The 26363-nt window shown below is 38.5% G+C and overlaps 1 protein-coding gene across 2 annotated transcripts; it reads right to left on the bottom strand.

The window, feature by feature from the left end:
* Positions 1-284: 284 nt before the first annotated feature.
* Positions 285-25354, bottom strand: rnf111 (ring finger protein 111). Of its 2 annotated transcripts, XM_024295675.2 has the most exons (15): positions 25202-25354; positions 19570-20526; positions 16292-16424; positions 10383-10537; positions 7504-7695; positions 7030-7394; positions 6520-6766; positions 5373-5730; positions 5170-5295; positions 4933-5050; positions 4536-4616; positions 3468-3563; positions 3122-3208; positions 2549-2652; positions 285-1847 (listed from the first exon to the last, which is right to left on the bottom strand). In XM_024295675.2, the coding sequence occupies exons 2-15, from the start codon at positions 20441-20443 to the stop codon at positions 1730-1732; spliced, it is 3054 nt and encodes a 1017-aa protein (XP_024151443.1). In that variant the 5' UTR covers positions 20444-20526; positions 25202-25354; the 3' UTR covers positions 285-1729. The 2 variants fall into 2 exon arrangements, with proteins under 2 accessions (XP_024151443.1, XP_024151444.1); XM_024295676.2 differs by lacking the exon at positions 3122-3208.
* Between the last annotated feature and the right edge of the window lie 1009 nt (positions 25355-26363).

Consider the following 26363-nt stretch of genomic DNA (forward strand, 5'->3'; position numbering starts at 1 on the left):
AATTGAAAAAGTGAAAAAGACATCACCAAGGATCTTAAGAAACTGGAATTTAGTGGCACAAATTTAAATTAGCAACAAAAACACTTCTTTTTATATTATTTTGAGTGTTTCAGATAATTTGGAATTAAGTTAATTGCCTGCTCATAATTGAGTAAGTTCTGGTCTATGCGCTTGAACTTGTGAAGAACAAAAAGAGGTAGGTGTTAAACTATCATAATTCATCTGTGAGGTGCAGAGAAACAGTTTCACAACATTTCTAGAAGACGACAAGAAAGAAAAGACTCAAGAGTTCTCCAAGTTTATTAATATTATTTTCAAAACTAATATAAATCCCACAGAATATGATTCTGGTGCTTTTAAGTCAATAGATGTGTTGATACCTGCTTCAAGTACTGCATTTTAACACTCAATTCAAAAGTTCTTTTTTTACTTTTTTCTTTTTTTAATAATTCAGAGTGGAAATGCATTGCTTTAGCACACTGTCAAACACTTGAATCCTCAGACCCTTTGCTCTCTTGTGCAACTTTATGCAATTTATTCACCAGTTTTAGTGTTCTTCTTCTGCCTGCAGCGTCCGGTGGACACTACAGCTGAACCGCACAGAGAGGAGGAGGAAGGATGGGTAAAAATGGTACTAAGTGTCGGAACAAACAATGCTCTCTGAACTAAAGCTGCGCATTTCCCTCTAAACACACACAGGGGAGGGGGGGTTAATAACTTAGGCCACTGCCAGTATCAAATGAATAATGAGGACCCCGATTCTCTGGCCAAGATGTGGTCCACTTAAGCTCACGTAGGCCTGAGATCACGTCAGAGAAAAAGACTTCGGCATCAAACGCTCGTCTGTGGAAACGGAGATTCACAGCAGTTCACTAACAATCGCTGGGTAGCGAAAGAACAGTCGAGGGAGGCTTTGACATTCCTTTTCTTGCTCTCCGAAACACATCAGATGGTGGCGATAACGGTGTGGGGATATACTGAAGGTGCAGGAGGGAGATTGAACGGTGGCAAAAGCAAGTGCATATTCTTGAAGGGAACAATGGAGTTTATTTCCACTTTAGGAATACTGGGTGTGCATTAATACAGCAGCTGATCTGTTAAAATATATCCCTAGTTAGGAATGTCTCGACTTACTTACAAAACAAACAAAAAAAAAAAGAAAGAAAGAGAAATAAAATTTATTTTTACTAACAATCCACATCTTCTAAAAATAAGCTAATCAATACAACGATTGTTAAAATGAATCCTGCAATGTTTTTTTTTTAGGTTTTTCTAACTGGAGGTTGACATTCTAGTCTAGTAAAGCAAGGCATTAGGTTTTACAGAAATGCATCTTTACTAGAGCAGCTTCCCTCAACTGCAGCTCCTTAGGCAACAAAAGCCCAATTATATGTGCAAAGAAATGCATTGCGAGGAAACATGCAAAGAAACAAAACAAATGACACTTGAGGAAACAATCAAAAGCTACATAAAAGCTTTATAAATACAATAAAATCTTTAACCCTTAATGAAGAATTCTAGCCCGTTGTAGTAATGCGAGAGCCGGCACTCTAGGGGTCAGTGCTTTTTCTGTCAGATGTGTGGCTTTTTTTTTTTTTTGAACTTTTTTTCTTCTCATAGAGTTGCGCAGGTAATTCATGCCATCTTTGGTTGACTGAAGTACTGAAGAGAAAATTAGTATGATCTGAAAATAAATTCTTAAGAATTTTAAAATGTTAGAACAACAGCATCAACTCTCAGCGGACAGCTGCGCCTCGATGTCCACTCTGCAGATGGGGCACTTCTTATTGGTGAGGAGCCACTGATCCACACACAGCTGATGGAAGAGGTGCATGCACGGCAAACGTCTGCAGAGGAAACACAAGCAGAGGGCAGCTTTGAAAGCCTTTTCCTAAACTCCCAACAAAACGTGTTACTGTGTTTCTTTACACTGAAAAAAGTGCAAAAAGTTGACTTATTTCAGGGAGGTTTTCGTAACACGAGCTGTATCATTTGATTAATTTGAGGTTTGAAAAGAAAACAAGAACAAAAATCCTTAGCTCCAATAAAAATACCAATTCTTACAACTTTTAACTTGTCAGTTCTTTGTGATATGTTTTGCACATTTGTTTATATTTAGGGGTCTGAGGTTCCTTGAAGCACTTTAAGGACCCACTCTGAAGAAAATTGTGTTTTTGGATTTTTTTATATGATCTTGCAACATTTTTCTCATGACTGAGGACATATATAAAAGAATTTAAGATTAAAACGGTGCTTTCTGAGTATTTCTTTATTCAAATTGTGATGAATCAGGAGCAGTTGAAAACTCGCTATTGAAAAAAACTCAGGTTTGTGATGCAGCGACTGCCACGGGCGGGCCAAAGTCTCACAATTCTGATGCATCCACTTCCAGACTTCAGTTTGAGCTGACATCTGTCTGAAAACTGTACAACTGGATAGCTCCGACACTGCTCAGCATATTTTTTTTCTTTGCTACGCTAATGTTAGCTTGAGTTTGAGATATGCTATAACACAGCAAACCAACCAATCAGAAGAGGGGGATATTTACCTGACATCCTCGCCCTCCTCCAGGATTGACAAGCAGATGGTGCACTTCTCTTCTGTGTCTTCATCTGCACCTTGGTCTTCGTCTTGTTTACCATGCAGCTTTCTCTGTGTGAGAGAAACATTTGAAACACGATTTTTAATATGTAGCATCTGTCAGCCAGGCTCCAGATGACTCATTACAGATGGTCAATAATCCTACCAAATCCCTCAAAACGACTCGACTAAATCACTATGGCAACACTACAAATACACAACTTTTCTTCAAGAATGTTACTCTAAAGAATTAAATATGTAAAAAAGTATTAGTAAAAAACTTAAACTATGAAATGGGAAAAAAAACTCTTAAACATTGGGGACAGAGAGAATGGTCATTTTGTCCAGAAATTAAAACAAACAAAACAACAAACATACTTTCTACTTGGGGTCTTATGAGTACACAAATAAAAAAATAAATAAGTCACTGAAATCAAAGAAGTCTTAGCCGAATTCCCTGGCCCCCCAAGAATAACAGTAAAATCTAACGTACAAGTGAGCAGAGACATGATTCCAAATTGATTGTTTTGTCATTTCTCACCGATTCTGGGGTTGGGTGCATATTTTTCCCAATAGATGCCCAAGCTTCAGGGGTTAACTGTTGGTCAATGTCTCTCTCCAACACCTTCTGTATTGGGTGGCAGGGTGTTAGATTGTTTGTTTAGATACATTTTTTAAAAAAAAACTACGGAAACTTTTCCCCAACAATCAATTCAAAGCTGCAATCTCTGGTAAAAAAAAGACACTACAATATCATCTAAATGTTGAAAGAACATCAGATGTTTGAAAAGAGCACAAAAGACCAGTGTGCACTCTGTCCCAGAATACACTGCAACAGGCATGCACAACTACACACAGCATGTTCAAAATCCAACAGGGAGAATTACCTTTTTGTATTTGTGCGGGTAGGTGCACCTCTCTATGGTTCCCTGAGAGGCTCCTCTGTTGACGGTCCCCAGTCGTTCCTCTAAATGCAGCAGGTCCTGATGGAGGCGGGACGAAAAAACACCATCGGTCTGACAAGAAAGCCTTTACTCTGAACATAAAACATCCAACCTCCATGATTCTCTAGCAGCTCTAAGAACTTTCTTGACCTAAATCTGTTCTCACTTGTAAAATGTTCTTTTAAATGCTTAATATCATATTCACAGTAAAAACTGAGAATTTAATTGTTTTATATTTCACAAAAAAACTTTTCTAATTCCCACATTTCCTGGTAGCTCTTGCTGTCAACTTTTTGTTACAAATAAAGTTTTTAACAAAAACAAGCTTCACCTTTGTGTAGTTTAAGACAAGAGGTTGTTTAAATAAAAAAATACAATAAAATCAATTGATACATAATTAAACTCTTTAACATTAATAACAGATATTTAAAAAAAAATCAAATTTGATTTAATTTCTTATTAATTTAGAAAACTGGAAAAATTTGACATTTTTGAATGGATTATGACTTCTTACATAGTTAGAAGGTATAGTCTTATTTGCATGAATATTTGCATTTGTTTATTAATCATTTTCTAGTTTCACAAGTTCTGTCAACTTTGACCTTCAGCAGAGACGGTGAATCACTGCCAAACTGTCATCTCTAATCCACAAAAGTCCCAAAAGCTGCTCTACCTGCTTAACTACAGACCAGGAAATGCCTCTGACTTAAGCTAGTTTAATCACATTACATTTGGACTTTTTCTAACTTCTGCAGTAGGTGAACGTAGGAAGTCCGAGTGGAGCGTAAGAGGTCTGATCTCCCTTTTTGACTCTAAAATTCTCCTTCAGAATGATCCAAGCCGCAGATTTTTCCACATATCAATATTTATCATTTCAAAGCTAAAGAAATCCAGTAATGTAAGTGAAGTGATAAAGAGCTACAGGGTGGCAGAAGGGAAGAAGAAAGCAAATTGTAGCGCCTCATTTGCTCATGACAATCTCCCTTTTGGAACAACAGAAAGTGTTCTCACCTCATATGTTCTTCCAAAGCCAGTCATTCGAGATGAGATGTACCTAATGTGCGGGTAGGTCATATCAGAAATGCCAGCGTGCTTTGAAAGGAGAGAACAAACAACAAAAAATGAGCTAAAAGTAGCAAAACCTTATATATTGTGAAGGTTATACAAGTTTTACAATTTTAGATTAACTATCTTTACAGCACAACTGCTGTGTAAAATCTGTGCTTGAGGTCATGAGTGAAATGTTGACATGTGCTAAAACCACAACTAATTGCTAATGAATATTCATGATTCTGAAAACTATCCTTGAAACTATTCATGTCATAAACAAAAGAGGTCAGTATAATTAGTGTCAGCCAGACGTGATGTAAAAATGACCCTTCATCTGCATACTAATGAGGGCTCTCACCATAACAGAGATAGGGAAGTGGTGCAGCCTTGGGGGGGCATGGTAGTGGGGCAGGTGGGAATGCAGATGCCCTGAAGGGTATGGGGCCACAGGTACCCCAGCCTCAATGCCAAGCTCCCTGTTGATGAGGAGCCACAAGAAGACAATCATGCAAAAGATTTGACAAAACTGGAGATTATCTACTATACATTCAGCAGCTGACATCCAGTCAATAAACAAGCAGCGTAGCGTACTGACCATGCTGTTCTCTGCTCTGGTTGGCGAGGATGGGAAGACATAGTTTGTGGCACGTGGATGTGGTGTCCATGGCCGTAGTTGGGGTGCATTCTGTGAGGGTGTGGAGGTGGACGCTCGTGTGCTCGTCTGAAAAGACGAAGGATAACTCATGTCAAACGGAGACGGTGCTAAACCCCCCCGACCCTTCTAACCCAAACACTCACGTGGGATGTTGCATCATCCTGCGTCTCTGAACTTCCATCCTCTGAAGCATCTCGTGTTGATGGAGCCTCTGCACCGAAGGTCCCAAAGGTGGCATATGGTGCAATAAGGTCTGGTGGTCTGCGGGAAGGTGCTGGGTGAGAGGGGCACTTGAATTAGAGAGGGGGTGAGTAGTCAGAGCAGTGGGAGGGGCAGGGGGCACAGTGTGACTCGACGGATGGGATGACAACGGTGCGGGGAAGGTGCGAGGAATCAGAAATCCGCCTTGCTGAGTGGGCTGAGGTGTAAGTTGAGGGTTTCCATGGGAATGAGGGCAAACAGACGAGGACTGATGATGCAGCGAGCGTGTCAGAGAGCCATCTGAAATGAACAGAAAAGAGGGAAGACGTCACTAAATCCTTTCTTTTAATGCAAGATTAAAACTTCTACCGTGTTCGGAATGCCCCCCTCGCATTTCCTATGAAATTGCGCAAGCTAATGAAGCTCTTTACTTCCTCGTCTGAGCTGGCATTTTGCTCAAAACAATACGGCTGGACATTACCGATATTGATTGGCATTTTTTTTCGTAGCAGCGGTGAAGATTTACGTTAGCGAGACGCAGCTATCATAACCAGAAAGGGGGGATCAGGGGCGGGGCTACTCAGCTCAGAACCAATGGTCACGCCCATGTAGAGGAAATTTTGGAAACATGAAATACAGCTTTTTAAGGCATTTAGAATGTGGGATTTTGGTTAAAACTTCATAATTAAAACACCACAGGGAAAGTTTTTTTTTAAACAAAGAATCGTTATGGGGACTTTAATGTAAACTTCACAACTCTAAACTATCAATCCATCTTCTTAACCACTTCATTCCGTTCGGGGTCGCAGGGGTGCCGGAGCCTATCCCGGCCACTGATGGGCGAAGGCGGGGTACACCCTGGACAGGTCGCCAGTCTGTCTCAGGGCCTCAATCACACACATTCACTCTCACAGTCACACCTAGGGGCAATTTAGAGTCAATTCTATACTATTTTCAGTTTAACTCTTTATGGAAGCAAAGTTACGGTGTGTTGCAGCAGTTTCTGCTCACTACTACAAGTCTTGGCTTTCAGAACTTAATGTGATCTGAATTCACAGTGGTTGTGTTGTAACCAGATGGTTTCCTTACAGGATGGGTGCATGTAATGTCTGCAGGGCTGAGGTTGCGTTTGTGGTTGAGCCACCATGGAGGAGCTAAACGAATCCACCACAGCGGGCTGGCTTGGCCCTGGGGGGGCGTGTGAAACGTAAGCTGGGGGTCGCGATGTAGAGCCTGGGCAGCACGGGTCAAAAGCTGAAGTGCTGCCATGGAAACTGGGGCCGCCGTTTCCACCGCTTCGAACGCTGCTGTTGCTCAGGTCTACTGGCAGAGTTTGCTGTGGGAGGAAGACAGATGTTAAAGAATAATGAGACTAACTCATCATATGGAGCTCCAAATGTGTTCTGTGCAAATGTATTAAATGAGAGGCAATTTAAGTCTGCTTTCAGTGCTCTCAAATATGAAAATAAATGGCAAAAAACTTTGTATTTGTGTAACATATGTCAGCTTCTATAACCATCACCCATAAACTTTCATCAAATCTGTCAATTTAACTAAAGAACAGTCTCCATGTGTATCCACGACAAGGTAAAGCCATACCTGGTCATGGTAATGAACGGCATTGTTGCCACTGTTGCTGCCAATGCCAGCGCATGGAGCAGGGAGAGCGCCGGGGCGCTCCACGGGGCAGCTGGGATCTATGAAGGGCACGGTGCCTGGGGGCTGTGGAGCAGGATGGTGCACATGGTGGTGAAAGTGATGAGCACTGTTGTGAGAGTGCTGAGAACTGCTCTGCTGAGATGAGGATGCTTGCAAACAGCTGGGGTGGGAGTGGCTCAGGGACAGGTGAGCAGGGGAGGGGCCTCCTCCACATGAGGAGTGCTGCTGACAGCAGGAGGGGAGTCTGGGCATGGCCGTGCCCGTGTTATCTCCTGCTGCTCCAGACAGACTTGGTCTACTGTCATCTGATTAACATAGGAAACAGTGAAAAAAAAATTATAATCGTAACACACCAACAGAAGTCTGCATTTAAAAAAATAAAATGTCCACTCTTCAAAAGCTACATTTCCTTACCCTCTACAGCTGTGCGAGCAGAACCACTTGGTCTCTGCATGTGCATACTTTCAGGTAGTGAACTAGAGCAACTAGTTGAAGGGCCTGGGGCATCGTTGAGCTCTGAGGTAGACGTGTGATGGGAGGACGAAGATGATGACCTAACTGTTTGAGTGTGAATGCTCCCAGAAGTTGTTGGCACGACAGAGAGGTCTGTAGACAAAGTTTCAGAAAAATACATGAATAACAATCAATACTTATTGGTCAAGCCATGATATTTAATTGGATAAAATAATGATAGAGATGAAAAATCTGTCTTCAAAGTATATAAAAGATAGAAAACAGAGTTACTCATGATTACTCAGACTCCTTGCATCAAGGCGGATCTGTTTTTACTGAAGAACAAACCTAAACTGCTCAGTTTGATATAAGTACAGACATGAAAATCCACACTTTTCCAACTAAACATGACAGTCTTTAAGCTCAATTGTTTTTTTTATGTAAGCAATAAAAGTTTTTTTTATAATTTTGCTTTTTTTATGCTTACTACCATAATTATTGATTTAACATAATTCCAATAATCAGCACTGATAGGGGTTCTGGCTGCTGATGTTCTATGGTTTGTGAGGTGCACTGAAGAAAGAAGAACCAGTGAAAGAAAAGTATAAAGACAAAAAAATGATGGAAAGCACTCTGCCCTCAGATCTCAATTTTAGATGATTTCATACTTTTTTTTAAGTTTTATTTTTATAAACATATATTCCTATTTTGAAAGTTTATTTCTGACAATAAAGAGTAAGAACTTTACAACGGAGTATTAGGGCCACCCAAAAAAAGTAATTTTACAAGATTTAAAGTCATACATTTCTAACTTTTCAAAGTATTTATTTAGACACTTCAGTCACAAATGGGAGAATAGAGCCTCTTAAGGGCCCTCATTTCCAGTGCATAAAGAATTTAAAACAAAAATGGCAGAACAAAAATCAGAAGAGAGAACTAAACAAAATGTAAGATTTTTTTTCACATAAAATTACAAGTTTAGAGTCAAAGTGAGCCTACGGGTCAGCGAATGAACGCCATGTTCAGCAGCAGATCAAACTGTCAAAGCATCTGGGATTTCAACAGATGAGCTGAATGTTTAAAATGTTACAACTGTTTGGAAGCTTCTTTGTTTGATTTAAAGTGTATTAAAGTTGTAATCAATGATGGGTGGCTTGCATGATCTCTGTGGTTCCTGTTGATGAAGTCATGGATATCCTATAGATCTCCACTTTCAGACATTTCATTTTCCACAAAAGACACAAACTCTGTGTCTGTGTGATGCTTCTGTCTAAAGAGGCCTAGTTTTCTGAATTTTCAATGTTCTTGTGCTAATGTAACAAACTAGTTTCATAATTCTTTGTTGTTTTGTGTTGAAACAGGTAATTCATTTGGATGAGGGGGTGTAGGTAACACTTTACCTTTCCTTTGGTGGTCCTTCTGCACATGACAGACACATGACGTTAGGTGACGAATGGGCTTCTGGGTGTGTGAATGAAAAGGGCAGACTAAGGTGGCAGGGCAGTGAACGTGCGTCTCAGAGTTCCTTATTTTACATATGAAACTCTGCATTACTGAAACCAAACCCCGTGAAGCAGCTACATTAGATTCTGAGTCGCCAAAAGCTTCAGAATTTCTTTGTTTTTGACACCAATCTGGTAATAAAGCTTCACTAAATGCTCAACGTCTTCCATCTTTGAGCAGGGCTCTAATAAAAAGACAACTTTTCTAGTTAATTTATGACTTATAATCTCGTACAAAACGAAAAAAAATCATAAATTTAGCCTATGACTTTTAAAATCATAAATATACAACTTTATTCTCGTAATTTCATAGTTACGACTTTTTTCTCGTAAATTTCTAGATTAAAGTTGTACTCTAAACTTGTTTTTGTTTGTAAAGTGGCCCTAAAGCTCTGTCAAAGAACTTTAAGTTTAAAAATAGAAAGTATTGACTACAGTTGCCTTGTAATACCATAAACTTGCAAAGTACCACCCTGCAAGAGTTGGTGTTCCATGACTGAGCAGCACCAGCCTTTGTTGTGAGTTTTTTAATACTCCACCCTAATCTTTACTTTAGGGAACATCCTTAAAGTTTCACTTCTACAACTGACTGTTATCCCTTGTCAAAGGTAACTGTATGACTTAGTAAAACATTTCCAGCTTATTACTTTCAGTGTTGCATAGGAGCTTCACTTTCTGGCATTAAACCAGAGAGATCTCACACTTACACTTTGTCTGTTAAATAATTATAGTATTGTCCTGACATCTGTGTACTTGTATTTTCCATTTAACAAGCACCTACTTTGGCCACTGTGCGAGTACTCCATCTGCTTTTCATATTTACAAATTAATTTCCCCTCCCTCTCTTTAGGCATGCAAATACTCTTTGGCACTTTATTCTCCATCATGGGATGACTGAACTCACCATGCAGACAACAACTAAAAAATAACATCCTTTTAAAGAAATCAACACATTTGTTTTTGTAAAAAGAAATTTCCTTTAAGTAATCATAATGTTAACAGCTATTTGATTGTAAATGTTGACTTAATTTAAAGTTTTAAAATATTTTGACAAAGGAAATCCTGTCAGAGAGCAGACTAATAAAAGACCTTTGCAGGCTGAATAACGGCAGGTTGTGTTTTTTTTTCTCATTTTTTGTTGAATCTGAAATTTTCCAGATGATGCATTTGAAACACCAAATATGTGACTTCATTCTATTCTTGCTTAAAAGTCTGATGCTATAGGAACACCCAAGAGCCCAAAGGGAATATTTACAAAACAAGGACAAAGTTCTGTTTTGTTACACAGCATGACATGGGACACTGTTGCTATTTTTACCCAACTTGATTCATATTTACCATCTTCATCAACAGTGAGATCCACAACCTCCCCGGCATTCTGACGCAGTGGTTGGATAACTGTGGACAGCCGGTGACGTCCTCGGGGCTCCTGCAGGCGATTTTGAGAGCAACTACTGGGCCAAATTCTGCCAAGACCCCCCAGAGATCGTGACCTGCAGATACACAAAATATGCAAACTCTACTATTGAACCAGCATGAGGGTTTGTACAGGTGTGAGGCATGTTTGCATAAAAGTTAATGCAGTAAAGCATAGACAAAAACAAGAAAAAAATATTTCCATGAAGGCATTTGAAAAATTGTGGAGAGAATTTCAATAAAATGCAGTAATTTTCGTTTTCTATGGACAAAGGTTAAATGAAATCTTTGGCTTCATGATGGTCCTCCTTACAAAGTTTTTGTTATGATGAATTGGTCAGTATCAAAGGTTAGCTCATCATAAAAATGCTTTACATTCACTTTAGCTCTTACATTTCCCTTATACAATGCATTTTGACTCGTGCTGCTGCTCTGCCCTGCCTTTGGCCTTTTTATCTTTTTTCTTTTAATTTTCTCTCTCAGAGGCTCCTGTCGCTCTACTCCTTGGCCTTTGAGACTGGAGTGAGAAACAAGGGAACAGTCACATTTCCCTCAACGGTGCCGTAAAGATCAGAGAGAAGAGAAATGAGCCCGAGGGACGAGAGGCTATAGGAGTGTCGTAAAGCTGGATGCCATGGAGCTTTGTAGCTATGGGATTTTACTGGTAAGAGAGAGCCCTTCCCTTATCTACAAGAGAGAGGAGAAACAACATGGACTTGAGGAGCAAAAATACAAACTTGCTTCTCCCTCTTTGTGAGATTAATTTCTAATCTTGGTCTGCTGTCATTTTTACCATAGTTTGTTATATAGATGCAGTAAAAACAGCTGGTGAGTCAGGTGAACTGGGAGCTTCCAAGTGATACGTCAAATCCCTACTGATATTATTTTAGTCAGTTTATGCAGAGAAACAAATGGGCTAGTAAGACTGTCAAAATGCTCTATGGGTGATGTCACACTCACTGTGTCCAGTTCTCTTTTTTATTTACATACACTAGAACTGGAGAGCTGTGGAGTTCTGACTAAAAATGAAGGATATGAAGATAAATATTACATTTAAAGTCTTCTGCTTCAACTTTGTGCTTTTTATAAGACAAGATAATACTTTATTCATCGCACAAGGTTAAATTTGTTTGGTTTAAGCAGCCCAGCATAAATAGAACAGAACAGAAAACGTGAAATCAGCTATTTTTATGTGTGCAAAAACAGAAAATCAACAAAAGAAGACAAACAAAATCCAAAACAATACTGAAGCTCTACCAGATAATGCTACACTTTTTTGTTGCACCTTATTAGACAAGAACACAAATACATTTGGTCAAATAATTGTTTAGGTGTTATTAAACTGACTAATGAACATTAGAGTTTTTAAAGTGTATAGACTCTTGTGCAAATGTTTTAAATGTTTGTGAACATTTGAGGTATTTGATTGCTGTTTTAAAACAGCATAGATGATGTGATCACAAACATCAGCAGACACTGTGGATATATGTGTATATTCAAAATAAAAATGAAACTCCAGGTGATACAAATTGTGGTCAAAATTCCTGCATTTCTTAACAATAACGTCCAGTTTGTTTAAAGTTTTTTTTATTTGAACTATAATACTGACTTGAAAAAAAATCAAATTAGGGTTCCAGTTTTAACCTTTATATTATTTGGAAAATATTTTTTTGCAGTTTCGCTCATATTTTATAAATAAAATAATAGCCAAGCTAATTCATCAAAATCAATCTTCATTTTATGACAACATCAAATCTAATATTTGCCACAGCCCTACAAAAAAAGTATGGAATCCATTACAAGCGACTGTGGTTGATTTACTGATCATCAATATCATGGAAAAAATTAATCATTTTAGTCACATTCCACAGATAATGTGCAAAGCAGGAAATGCCTTTCTCGCTGCTGTTTGTGATAAGCCAGATTCCAAAATGCTGAAAACAGCCTGCTTTCAATTCAGTTTCATGTCAACTATGGAGCACAATCCAAGTGGAATGAAGAGGAAAGCTTAGTTTCAGACCTCAACTTAACTACATTTAAATTACATATTAACATCTGGCAACAAATAAGTGTTTCAAAGCTCTGTCACACAGTGGCAACCTCAACACTAGTGCATTTCTATTGTGTCTCAGAACCACAACGTTCTATTGCAAAGATCTGCATCCACTACACAGAACTAAAAAACACTTCCCACACAACCAACATGTCTCCCTCATTTCTCTTTGCTGTCAGTATAACTCTGGTTGAAAGCTTGTGTCATACTGCACAGATTTATCACAGCTTTGCTCTTTAACATGATTGTTCTGACAACAGCTCCCATCATGTGAACGTGAACAGGTGCAATCCACTTGCTTCTAGAGGAGTTAGGAGCCCAAAATGCTGAGTGACTGCAAAAAACTGTTTTAGAATGGAAACTTTGAGAATTACAAGTAATTACATCCTTCCCATGTCTGTTAACAATATGAAATGACTTTAATACACATAAAAAATAACATAAAACATATGTGGATCATACAGACTTTTCTGAACTTTTATTGCTATGCTGGGATTAAAAGATTCATTATTAGTATATTAGGGTTGTCATGCTTCAGTCAGTCTGTATTTGCCGCTTGTCTGTGTTTAGAGGGCTGCACAATATTAGAAAAACTTGCAATGTGCGAAAGCCTCAGCGATCGATCAGACTTTATCCACCATTTTCTTCTTTTGTTGTTTAATATATATATATATATATATATATATATATATATATATATATATATATATAATTGGACTGACATAACATCAACAACCATGCAACTACATTAAAAATATCTCTGAATAAAAGCAGAAATGTGACCAAACATTTAGATGTTCAAATCAAAAGATGCTTAATCCTAATCCTAGAAGGTTGGTTTCCTGTTAGTTATTTAAACATCTATGCTGATTTCCTGTGTGTTCTACCACTAAGAAAAATCAAGGCCAGGGATAGATAGAAAAGTAACAAGGCATCAGTCCTTATGGACTGTGATTGGACGCCCTTGCTCTGACTTGACAGACCAATAAAGCTTTTATGTTTTGCATCTTATGTGTGAAAGCAGGTATTGAGTCAGAGGACCAGGAGAGTGTGTGAGTGGAGGAGAGACTAATTGGCAGCCACCTCTGTTCTGGGTTGATCCCAGGGAGCAGCATTTGACACCAGGGATATGTTGCTAATTAAGCAGACCTGGGATTATTTTGTAAATATCTGTTTACCACTATGATCCCTTAAGGGAAAGGAGACGCCAGCAAAGAGGAAAACAGTATATTATAAATATGATCACTATGGGAATGGCTGGCATGGCAAAGTTGAGGTTTTGCCAAACCCAAGAAATGTGAGCCACATACCCATGGGACAGAAAAAGATAATGGTTACATAGTGTGGAAATGTAGAGAACAACTGATAGTAAGGAAAACTAAGGATGGGAGCTTTGAAATTAAAGAGAAGTCTTCAATAAGGAGAGGGAACGCCATTTTAAAATGATTCAAATGTATAACTAATATTTAATATATGATCATATTACAAGGATTTTTAACTTTAATAACATGAATGTACTAAAGTGACAAACAGAAACAGGGCAGAGGTCGATCAAAACTTTTTTTTTTTTTATTGATCTGTGTCAGCTGTATTATCCATGTTTACTGTTACCCATTGTGCTCTGGGTGAGCCACCTCTAAATCCAGCCTACGCTGCACTGCTAAAGCTCTGGAATATTCTCCTTTAGAAATGCTTTGCTAGTTTGTGACTTGTTGAGTTGAACTGACAAACAACAGCCACCTGTTCATATTTAACACTAATTTAAGCTGTTTGATTTTACTAAGTTCTCTGTGTGAGAGGCAGTCTTAGAACAAAAAATGGTTAACAACTTCAGCCTCGTGACCCGGCGACTTCACATGTGTCAGGAATGAGTTGGATGTGGTGGGGGGAATCCAGTAGTTTTCCAAAATAAAAGTTCCCTCAAACTCAAATTATAAATAAAACAGAAAAATGTAGGTCATGCTTTTTTTCTCTGCAGCCCAGTTCTTACTGTACCAAAGACCGGTCCTGGTCTGCAGCCCGAGGGCTGGGGACCACTGACCTGAGGGACAATATAGCATCATCAATTGACCAATAAAACAACTTTGGACTGTGGGGGAAAGCCAGAGTGTCCGGTGAAACCCTATAAGACATGGATAATATGTAAACTCAACACAGAAAAGTCCCAGGGCCTTCTCGCTGTGAGGGGAGAGAGCTAACTACTACACAACTGTGCAATCCAATGATATATTTTTTTTCTTTTTTAAACCATGTCCATTTAAAGTTTTTAACATTTTCTAAAAGATAAGTTCTATATTGCGGAACTCCTTTGGTAACTGACCCAATGATATCCCTGCTTCTTCAGTTTTTCCACCCTCCTGCTTTACCACTGACCATCCATGTTTTTCATAGAATGACTGGATAATTTTTAAATAGAAGAGAAAAAATAGACAGCCAACAACCACTGAAGAAAAGACAAAAAACTTTCAGGAATGGTTTTAAGACATCACTAATTAACTAAAGGGGGTATACACTATTATAGAGTGAGCCAAAGGGTAGGTGAGATAAGCAGACTGAGAAGAATTCCCTTTATGATGAATTAGCGTAGGTGTCAATGAGGTAGGAAATCATTCATAAACATGTTGAAACTAGAACAAGTGAAAATAAATACAGATAACAACAATATTATATTTTTGTTTTGAGACACAACACCAATGCATTGAAGCTACATTGAGTGTTGTGTTGATCTTTCATCAATAGTTCCTCCAGGGCTGGGAATTTCAGGGTAACTGATAATATGATGCTATTCATGATACATGACTCACAATACAGATAGCATCACAATATTCCAAATATCGAAATAATCAATAAATTACCTTGGTAATCTATGATATATCACTATTTTAGAAAAAAATATCTTTTTGTTTTGCCCAAAACCTTTTTTTTAGAACAACATCCTTTGCAACAGTAAAATAAAATGATCAATAGGTGCCAACGTGTGTTTGTAATAATAACACACACTTTGAAATGACGGCGCCCCCACACATTTCACTTGGACGATCAAACCCTGCGCACCTCTCCACTAGAATCTGGTGTATTTAAGTGCTGTGTTTGGACAGATTGCAATATCACGATCGTTCGCAATACCAATATTTTGTCCTACTTCTTGAAACAGTCAAAATATACCATATTTAATGATACATTTAAAGATATAATTTCATTTTCCTTCATCTTTTTTTCTCTTCTATGTCAAAAAAAAAACTTGGCATGTGGGAGTATTTGCAGTATTAAGGTCTAACAATGTTTTCATTTTAAGGCTTAAACATTATCCAGTACCAAAGACAGGTATGTCACTTGACGACAACAACTAGTGATGTTACTGACAGTTGGAGACATACAATGGCATCAGAATAAGTGAATTGGCAGCAATTGGAATTACACTGAAGTGATATTTTAGGCATGTTGCACAGGCTCTCTGGGAAATGTTGGGATTACTTCCACTTTGCCAGTGTCTTTATATGCCACTAATTTAACCTCCCAATGAAGAGCATCAAGTCTGCTAATCCTAATCTGATCCAGAAACATGTGGAGGACTAACTACTTTTACTGCAAAGAGGAAGTCATAAGAAAACAGTTCAGGGATACACAATCTTAGTCTCCTGCTAATACCGAACATACTAAAGTATTCTGAGATTGCAGGAAAACAAAAACAAAAAAAAGTTAGAATACAAACAAAAAATGTGCAATTTTTTCTTGTCGAGTCACTTTTTTGATGAAAGTAAAAGGTTTAGGCGTCTACCTGAATCCATCTCCGACTGTGACGATCTCCACCTCACTATCGGTTGAAGTGACGTTGATCTCCTCGCTCGCAGGAATGGCAGTCGGAGGGGCTGGAGAAGCCTCAATCACCACCACATCCTCATCCAAAGTCCCTGAACAAACCAATGGAAGGCAGCAGAGTTACATTCAACGGTTTTCATGATCTGAGATCAACTTTTAAATCACTAATACAATCCTTAATACCAATAACTAAAACAAAGAAAATTTAAGTTGGATTTTTTTCAAACATACATGGGATGAGTATGTCAACTGATCAACTGAATTAATCAAATTATCAACTAAAATCTCTGCATTCAAAGAAGTTTGTTCCATTTTTTTCTGAAACATTTTTTCCAAACCATGGATACGTTACAGATCCCAAATTCTGTATTTGTTAGGAACCCTAAAGATCACACCTCTTTTAGCTCTCCGTGACTAGTTTCAGGCCTGCATCTAATTATTGCACTACTTTTTACACATAAGTGAGAACTGCTGACTTATTCATTAGGTGTATGAGTCAAACGTCTCCCACACGGTTAAACTTTCCATGTAAATCCCATTTCGTTTATTGCCGTTTCTCCTACTGTATCTTTACAATCTTGCATTTTGAAAGCGACTTAAATGAAACTGTATTAATGAGGTTATTCAAAGAAACTTTTCCTGATGTCTCCAAGGATGAAGCAACTATGGAGTAGCATTGGAAAAAAACAAAAGATCTGTAAGCATCAGTGAACATCTCTAAGAGAGTTGTTCATGCAACCCATCCTGCTCCTGTGTGACTTCTTCACTAACTGTCTCTTGAGAGTTGCTGCTTAGCACCCTCTGCAAGTCTAGCAGTCTGCACTAAAAAAACAAGTTGGTAGAGACCTTGAAACACAAGTAATACATGTGTAGTTGGTTTAGCTCATAGAGCCATGGTCTTACTCATAAACATTCCATTAATGGAAATCAAAATATCCCGGAGTAGTGATAAGTACAGGCAACTCCTTTATTTTTTTATTTTTTAAATATTTCTTTAAGAGCAAGTTTCCAATTTGATTAAATCAACAAATTTAAAGAATTAATTATACCTTATGTTTGCTGTTTTACCTGGATTACCTTTAGCTAGTGCACATTTTAACAACAGTCTAGTTTCAGAGACAAGAGGAGACCATCTCCAAACCAGACTATCACCAGTTCAGCAGTGGGCATTTAGAGGGCAGGTGTCATCACTTGTCTCCATGCTTTCCTCTGCTGTAAACAGATGTCTTCTTTTTCCTTTGAGACCTGCTGTTTCTATGTAAAGGCGGCTTCGACTTTGGGTTCCCTCCCATCTGCCTCCAACCACAGATACACAACAACTAACTTTCCACATTCCCTTCGGACCACAGTGGCAAAAATATTATTGAGATTAAATGGTTACATGGGACAAAGCCTGAGCATGGGTGTGTATGTGTATTGTGGGGAGTACTCTTTCTAATTCACAATAAAGCAGTTATAATCTGAGACAGAAATAAATTCTATCAGCACATAGATGTACAGTACTGAAAAATACTAAACAAAAACTTGCATCTTCAGAGGCTAAATTTGTCTGTGGAAAAAATGACTTCATAAACAAAGATTAAATTAGTCCATCTTTTATCATTCTTCACAGAATGAGCAACTCTGGTTACTGTATCCTGACCATCTTTTTATATTGTTTTAAAATGTTCGTCATTTTTAATTGGCAACACCTATCTGTTTTATTAACATACACTAAATGGTTGCAAACTTCTCTTTATTCTCTCCACATGCTAAATATATACCTCCAACTCAAGAAGAATCATAGAAATATGCCATCACTTTCGTAATATGTGTCATGATTGTTAATTTAAGAGTCTTCATTGGCAATTAATTGGACTGAAGATGATTATCGCAATAGCTAAATTCAATAAAATGGTGCATGCTTGGTGTAGACCACCAGCGTGTCATTGCGTCATTGTGATGCGACCTCTAGAAAAGTAACAACAATGGAGGTCATCTGACAGCTCGTCTTTTTATTACTTTACTGTTTATACATTGTGTATAACTGGAATTTATTATTGTTTGAAAAAAGATTGTGGGCCGCTAAGATGAACATGGCTGTAAAATGCTTATTAACGTTGGCTTGAATTAGCGCTATATTGGTGCTTTCTAATGTCGTCATCCCTTTCTGCCAATCAACGGGTGGCTACAGAGGTGCCGTTCCAACCGTTCCATTCTACTTTTCAATGGACCTACAACCAATGGGTGCCGTCAAGAGGTACGTTTGGGTACTCTTTAATGGGTCCATTTTACAATGGAAATGCTCAAAATACCGGATTGGACCGTACCAGACTGTTCAGTGGAAACGAGGCTTTAGTTTAGAGCCTTAAATGCTTGAAAAAGACCTAAACCGGGAAACTATGCTTTTAATTAAAACGTATTTTGCATATTTTTACATTATCTTTTAACTTGGATTTTAAAAAGCATTTTTTATGCTTTCATGAAAATTTCTGCAACTTTTACTTATTGAAGCAAAAATGTCCAAAGACAATTAGATTTGGACTGTTTGTAAATAAGTCAAAATACTTTATAATCTATTTAATCTTCACCAAACTTGGCATATCTCCTAATAGGGTCATCTTTTTTTTTCAATGCTCTTTATAGTTTCTATTCAAGTTGGAAAGCAAGCTCACCTCACAATCTAAATCTGTTATCTGTTGGTGTATTGTAAAGAATTTTCCCCAGGGGCTCTGCAGTTCCAAGTAAAGCCAATAAGAAAAAAAATTCTAATAAAACTGTTTTAACATGTTTGTCGTATGCTTTTTATATTATGATTTTACGCTTTTTCAGCTTGACAGGGATTAATGTGATTAGTTTTACTGTTTCCAAAATTGCGCTCAAATGGGATGTGGTTTTTACATTGACAGCCAATAGTTGTCTTGCCAGTTATAGAACTTGCCTCCATTGTTTTTCAACAATTTAAAGGCATGTTTGTCCCACCTTTTTCCCTTTTTACAAAACTTTAGTTGTGTTGCATCTGGCTGAAATGGCAACAATAATGGAGCTGAAACACTGGCTTCAAATCAGCCCAATAATAAAGCAAAGGGTTCATCCATGTTAGACATGTCTATGGTCTAAAGCAGACACTTTGTCAGCCTTCTGCTTTGAATAGAAGTATTTAACTCAAACAAGAGAGCCTTACCCTGTGCTGTAAAACAACATTATGTGAATTCATTACAAAGACAGCAAAACTGTTATTGAGTGGAAGTTTGTTACCTGTGGTCACAGTGGCACTGTTGGGTTGGCTACTGGTGCTGCTGACATCAACATAAAGTTCATCTTCTGCTTCAGTTGAAGAAGGGGAGGACGAGTCACTGCTTAGCTCTTCACTGGAACTACTGGTGCTATGAAGCAGAGCATATTTCCTACTAGCAATCACTTCCCGTTTCTTCCTCTGCAGCAGCAGTCGTTCCTTTTGTTTCTGAGTCCGCTGTCCCTCTCCAGAAGCTGCTTTCACAAAGCGTTTCCTATGCACTGGCCGCCGGCTGCTCTGACAAGGCCGTTTCAGCAGCACGGGGTCAGCCTCGGACCTCACCCATTTATGAGCGCGGTTCCCCCGCGTTCGAGCCAGATTAGGACGCAGGCCAACTCCGGCAGCTCCTCCTGCTGTTAAGGCAGGAGCCTTTCGTTGGCCCCCTGTTGCTCCGGCTTCCCCCTCATCGTCAGAGCTCAAAGTGTCCGAGTCCCCAAACCGCAGACTAGATGAAGGCGACGAAGCACAGTCACTAAAAGAGGACTCGTGGTTATGTTCATCCTCGCTTGGATTTAAAAGTTCTACTCTGGGACGCTGAGGAGCCAGTGAGCTTTCACTGATGTGGCCCTCCTTTAGCGAGCAGTCTGATGGCCCTGCCTGTTGGCCTCTTCTTTTCCTGCGCCCAAGAAGGGTCCGCTCGGAGTCTCTGCGTGTTCCTGTGTCTCTCAGGGGACGATGCCTGGATTCACATAGGGTTTCAAAGTCGCTGCCCGCCTTTCCAATCACCTCCATGTTGTTGGCAAAGCTCTTAGCTCCCTCAATGGGTTCTGGGTTTACCAGCGGCTCCTTCAGATGTTCTTGTCTACCGGCGGTCACAGGCGGCACCTCGCTCTTCATGTTGGCACGTCTGTCCTCACGAGGCAAACACACAGGGCACTCAGACTAATACATAGGCTTCCGCCCACTGCATCTCACAAAACCTAGAATGAAAACAAAGAGGGATACATTTTAGTGATTAAAAATCCCCAAAAGCAAAAAATGAATAAATGTCTGATCTAAAAGCTAAAATAACTCTACAATCCAAGAAACCTTACAAATATGCTGCTGAAAATTCCTACATAAAAAAAGCTACAATAAGTAACATATTTTTAATTCAAATCTCTTATAAGCAGTAGGGCAAATGTCAAATTATTTATACTTCTTACATTGAAAAATGCAGCTTCTTAAGTTCATAAGTGAAATCCGGGTGTGAAAACGCCTTTGATGTATTAAAAGTTCAAATAATGCTAAGAAAAAGAAAAGCATTTATTTACAGGTAGTACAAGTAAACAAGCAATACTATATGAAAAAACGTGCGGAAGCGTATCCAAAAAAAAAAAAAAAGGTGAAGGACACTTTTTTTGTTGGTTTTCTGTTATTCAAGTCTATCATCCATACACAATGAACAAAACAGCATTCTACATATACCTGTAGAATTATAAGGTAACTGAGTCTAACCTTTAGTGAGAGTAAAAAAAATATTTACAATCACTAATTTGACAACTGTTGATGTTACCATTAACTCTAGGTTTTTGACGGTTTTTATTTCCTGTGTAGGAAATAAAAATCATCACAATATTTTGTGGCTTAAATAGACATCAAAAGATTGTTTCTAGACAGGATTAGAGTTGGGGGTTGGCATGGTTCAAAGCTGTCAATAGTGAAATGATAGTAAACAGTAAAAGAAAAAAAATGAGCTGAGTCAAATGTGACAGATTAGTCAATATGAGTTAGCTTCAGGCAATTTATGAATGAGGTTTAATTTTGTTTATGTCAAAACTTTGAGACAGTTTGACTTTTAATTAGATGCAATAATTAAGTCCTAGGAGAAAACAGTTTTAGGGTTAAAGAGTGGAACAGTCCATTTTTTGGGGAGGCTAAAAAACAAACACAACATTTCCATTTTAAACCCAAGCTTGTCTGTTGGTACCCTAAAATGTTAATCTCAGAGATCCCAAGTGTACTTTCGGAAAGCTCATGGCTGACTTTTTGTTTTGCCAGCCAAGAGTGGTGTTAACACTGACAGCGATTACAATGCTGGGAACTTGTCCTTCCAAGTTGGCAAGGAAAAAGAAAGTTTCATTGCCAACAGCTGACAATAAAAGACAGTCTCTTTTGATAAAATACATCAACTGAATTACTGCAGATAACTTTAAGTAATGTTTATGGTTCATGGTCCACGTTTTAAAGTGGCTCCCACTGCTGAGAAGTTAGGATAAGTCACCCCTATCAAGCAAAAGAACCTGTAAGACATTAGTAACGAACACATCAATTGGATCTCATCCAAAAAGTCTTCAGAAACAAACCTAGCAGATACTCTCAGAAAGATTTCAGCTCACATTAAACCACTCGCTGGCTATTTATTACGTCATCATTTTAACTTTATTTCACTCTACCATTTTTTTTGTTATACTGTCAACCAAAAACTCTGCACTAAAACTGAAAACTGAAGTTGTGTTCAATAACAGGAAATTGAAAAACAAATTATCTAGAGCAATCCACACAGTTTTCTCAGGCCTCAATAGAAAATAGTTTTAAAAATTCACTCAGATGAAAATCGTGTTTTTGGTAGTTCTAACATGTTCTTGTGGTATTTTGTCTCATGATGGAGGACATGTATAAAGAAAATTAAGATTAAAAACGTTTTTCTGAGTATTTATTTAAACAATTTGCTATGTATCAGGAGCAGATAAAAAATGCAGTCGATGTACGCCTTAATTTTTATTTGTCCAAGCTGGCATCTGGCTCAAAACTGTATGCATGGATAGTTCCAATATTGTTTGCCATTTTTGTTGCACCACTAATGTAAGGTCAGGGGTGTGAGGTGCTGTAAGCTAGTGGGAGAGAGTGTAAACTATTGACAGTGTGTAGAGAACCTGACAGAATGAGTTAGACATCGGCCATAGAAAATATCTTACTTCCAATGCCAACCAAATGAAGTCAATTCAGTCACCATTTTTCTGCATTATGTCCGTTGCCATGTTGGAACCATGACTGGTCTGTGTCGGTCTTAGTCTACATTTCAATGCCAACCACTCTTGCTAACCACTGATAGCACGCTCAGGAAAATCTGTCTAACGCGTCAAACATTTTCCATCTGACAATCTGATGGGCGAGTCACGGTTTGGAGGTTGTCAGGAAAATGGTACATTTCGGACTGCATTGTGCCAAGTGTGAAATTTGGTGGAGGAGGAATTATGGTGTGGGCTGGTTTTTTAGGAGTTGGGTTTGGACCCTTAATTCCAGTGAAAGGAACTTTGAATGCTTCAAGACACCAAAACATTTTGGACAATTCCATACATCCAACCTTGTGGCAACAGTTTGCTCGTTCCTCTTCCAACATGACAGTGTACCAGTGCACAAAGCAAGATCCACAAAGACATGGATGACATCTGGCGTGAAGGATCTTAACTGGCCTGCACAGAGTCCTGATCTGAACCTGATAGAACACCTTTAGGGTGAATTAGAGCAGAGACTGAGAGCCAGGCCTTTTCCACCAACATTAATGTGTGACCTGACCAATGAGCTTTTGGAAGAATGGTCAAACATTCCTATAAACACACTCCTCAACCTTGTGGACAGCCTTTGCAGAACAGTAGAAGCTGTAATAGCTGCAAAAGGTGGAACAACATAATTCTAAACTCTATGGGTTTAGGCATGGGATGGCACTTCAGCTCATATGTCAATCAATGCAGGTGAGATAATACTTTTGGTGATATAAGCCTTATTTACACTGAGCGAGGAGTGGTACAGTACAGTCCAGTTAATTCTGGTGAGCGTTTCCACTAACTTAAGCCTCAATTCTACAGAGTGGTTTGTTTTCACGGCACAAGCGTGGTGTATACCGCTAGATCACCCTGTATCACACCGTCGCCAAAGGAGGGCAAGGAACGTTTGCAGTTCCACCGCAGACCAGGCGTTGCTGTAGTTCGCAGGCATTTTCAATAAAGCCTTATGATCAACAGTATACAGGGAACCACAAAAATCGGAAAACTTACAAACGATAGCTTAAATAAGCGCAATATTGACATTTCCTAATGTCGTAATCACTTTCTGCCAACCAACGGATGGCTACAATGGCTCCGCCCAAATTGTTGCGTTCTACTCTGTGTTCTATTGTGCGTTCTACAACTGATGGGCCCCCCCAAGAGGTCCGGGTCGGTGCTATTTAATGGAAACTCAAAACACCAGACCGGACTGCTCCGTGGAACTGAAGCTTTAGTGTATGTCCTATATATACAATGAGACAGGTTTTTGGATTTTGGCTAAAAATGGCATAATCACAATTAAAAATCCACTGGGAATGATTTAAGAATAGATCAAAAGATGATAGAAGTGGGACTTTACAGCTTTAAATGATATAAACAGTACATGTTAACATACTACAACATGGTCCCAGATATCATCTGTCAGAAGTTTCTGGTGTGCATTGGTATGTTTGATTGAACACATGATACGGATGTACTCTTAGTTCATTTAGTTAGCAAATCGACTCACTCCACCTAAAGATTTGTTTCTTTTCTTCTTTTTTTCACCCCGAAGCTATAAAAATGACAAGTTAAGTGAATTAAATCATGCAACATGCCCCCCTGTCGCACACAATTCTTTTAAAAGCCAAGTTGTAGGAGAGAAATGCAAATGCCAGAGAGAAAGCTGCGCAATGACAGGCATGGAGCCGAGGGCCTCAGAGAGGAAACCCTCAAGGGGAAAACTAAGCATCGATGCAGAATAACCGAGCCTTTTTATTCGGCTTATGCGCAAATAAGAGTGGATAACTTTGAACAAGTTAGACATGCTACTGTCAAAGCAAGCAGTCGGCGTTGCCCACGTAATATTTTGGTGTCACTGAAGAAGTAGCACAAGTAAAGCCTCAGAGCTGAGCTCTGTCGATAGCTTCTGTGCAGCAAAATGAAATGACCAAGTCCTCATGATTAGGAGAGCAAAATGCGAATGGAACCGGGCTGACAACGAGTTTAAAGCGAAGGCGTAGTTTCTATAACGCTTAACAATTATATTAAGCCAGCTGCTGCCCGTATGTCTGTGTCCCACAAACGCTGTGGAAGTGACTGAGGCCAAAGTGCTGCTATAACAGAATATCTAAGATATATATAAGCTTAGTTTTTCATTAATTCAAAAATATTCGATACATTTGGTGTAGAAAACGAAGAACATGACGAATATTTCAGGCAGAAGACAACAAAGACACCACGTACTATAGTCTAAGAGCCTATTTTAAAATATGTCATCGTCATTTTTTTTCTTCCTTTTCCAAAAAGAGATGTAAAATCACAAGGAAAGCTGTGGTTAACGTTAAACGCCGAAATGTGTGTAAATGTTAACTCTTCTTACAGAACGATGTGCCAACAAAGAAATCGCAGCCAGAGGAAGGCAGTGGCTGGGATTGTGAAACTGACAACAGTCCCAACCAGAGCCGAGAAACAAAATCAGGCAACGGGCCCTGGGTAGCGGCGAGCTAAGCTAAGGCTAGCTGCACTTCACTGGTCAAATATTCGACTATATTGAACAATTCTGGCCTACTAAAGGCTTCTGGTAACCTCGAAAATATTCTATGATCTCTCTATCATGTTTTTGTCTTAGAAAATAGAAGTGGCTCACTGTTTGCCCTCGACGAAGTTCCATTCCAGCCTTGCGAGACATCCACTGTTGTTTACCCAGCAGGTTGTCTGCTGGCAGGCTACGGCTAAAGCCTCTTCGTTTCCCTTGCTGCCGGATGGGGGCGCCAGAGAGCCTGCGATTAGAAATTTACGACGCTTTGCGACAGTTTGTCTTCTTTTTTCCTTTTATTTGAAACAGTCCCGATAAAATTGCTAATATTTGCTTTAAAAGGTTTTTTTATGTGCTATTTTTTGTTTGTTTTTGACAGATCACTACAAATCTCTTATTGCTTAAAATAATGTAAAATTATACTTCTTTATAAGTATAATTGATTTCTAACAGACGTACAAATACAGTACCACAGCACCCTCTAGTGGATCGATCAAAAAATAACCCAAATCCTTAACTTACTGTTGTTGACAATTTATCAAAAACTGAATGTAATTATCGGAATCTGAGATAATTTCATGCAATGTAATGTTTACCAGAAGAAAATAAGATTTAAAAATTATTCATTTTTGTCCATCGGGCAATAGACCATATTTTGTCAAGTGGATTCAGTCTCAGGGAATTGTTCCTTGTTCTTTCAAATTCTGATATCTGCAAATATTTCAAAAAACCATTGCATGCAAAATAATTTTAAATCTAAGATTTACAGACACAATATACAATTTCACACTCTTAGTAAAGCGAAACTACGGACTACATTTGTAACCATAATGACATGTAGCAATTTCAACAATTCATATTGTAATTTGTGGTTGAAAAAAAAATCATTGTCGATATTAGTTCATTTTCAATGACTCAATCCGACTCAATTCACTGTCCTAAAATCAACCCAGGACATCTAAGTAAATTAAAATTATCAACAAACAGATTTTTTTTTATCTCTAAATTATTTTTTGTTTCCGTTTGATTTCTAAATAGTACTATTTTTACAATCAACACAAAGTTGATTTGATCCGCTGACCAAAACTGGTGAAATTTGAAAAATATGGTTTTAATTTTGTTTAAGTAATTTACACACTGAATATAATTAGATCAACTTAACTGTTAAACTTTTCATGAATGCATTTTTTTCCCAGAAATTTTGCATCATATGCAAAGATAATTGAGTTCCACAATATCAAGTGGATGGAATTTTATTTCTCTGTGTAAAGGG

This window comes from Oryzias melastigma, linkage group LG3, assembly GCF_002922805.2.
Source record: "Oryzias melastigma strain HK-1 linkage group LG3, ASM292280v2, whole genome shotgun sequence".
In the NCBI taxonomy this organism is placed as follows: domain Eukaryota; kingdom Metazoa; phylum Chordata; class Actinopteri; order Beloniformes; family Adrianichthyidae; genus Oryzias; species Oryzias melastigma.

Excerpts from the sequence above, each read along its gene's own strand:
- rnf111 (XM_024295675.2), bottom strand. The coding sequence starts at position 20,443 with ATGAAGAGCGAGGTGCCGCCTGTGACCGCCGGTAGACAAGAACATCTG. Across the intron at positions 16,425-19,569 it reads CAGTGCCACTGTGACCACAG|GGACTTTGGATGAGGATGTG; the intron begins GTAACAAACTTC and ends TGGTTTGTTCAG. Across the intron at positions 5,731-6,519 it reads ACATTACATGCACCCATCCT|ATGGCTCTCTGACACGCTCG; the intron begins GTAAGGAAACCA and ends TGTTCATTTCAG.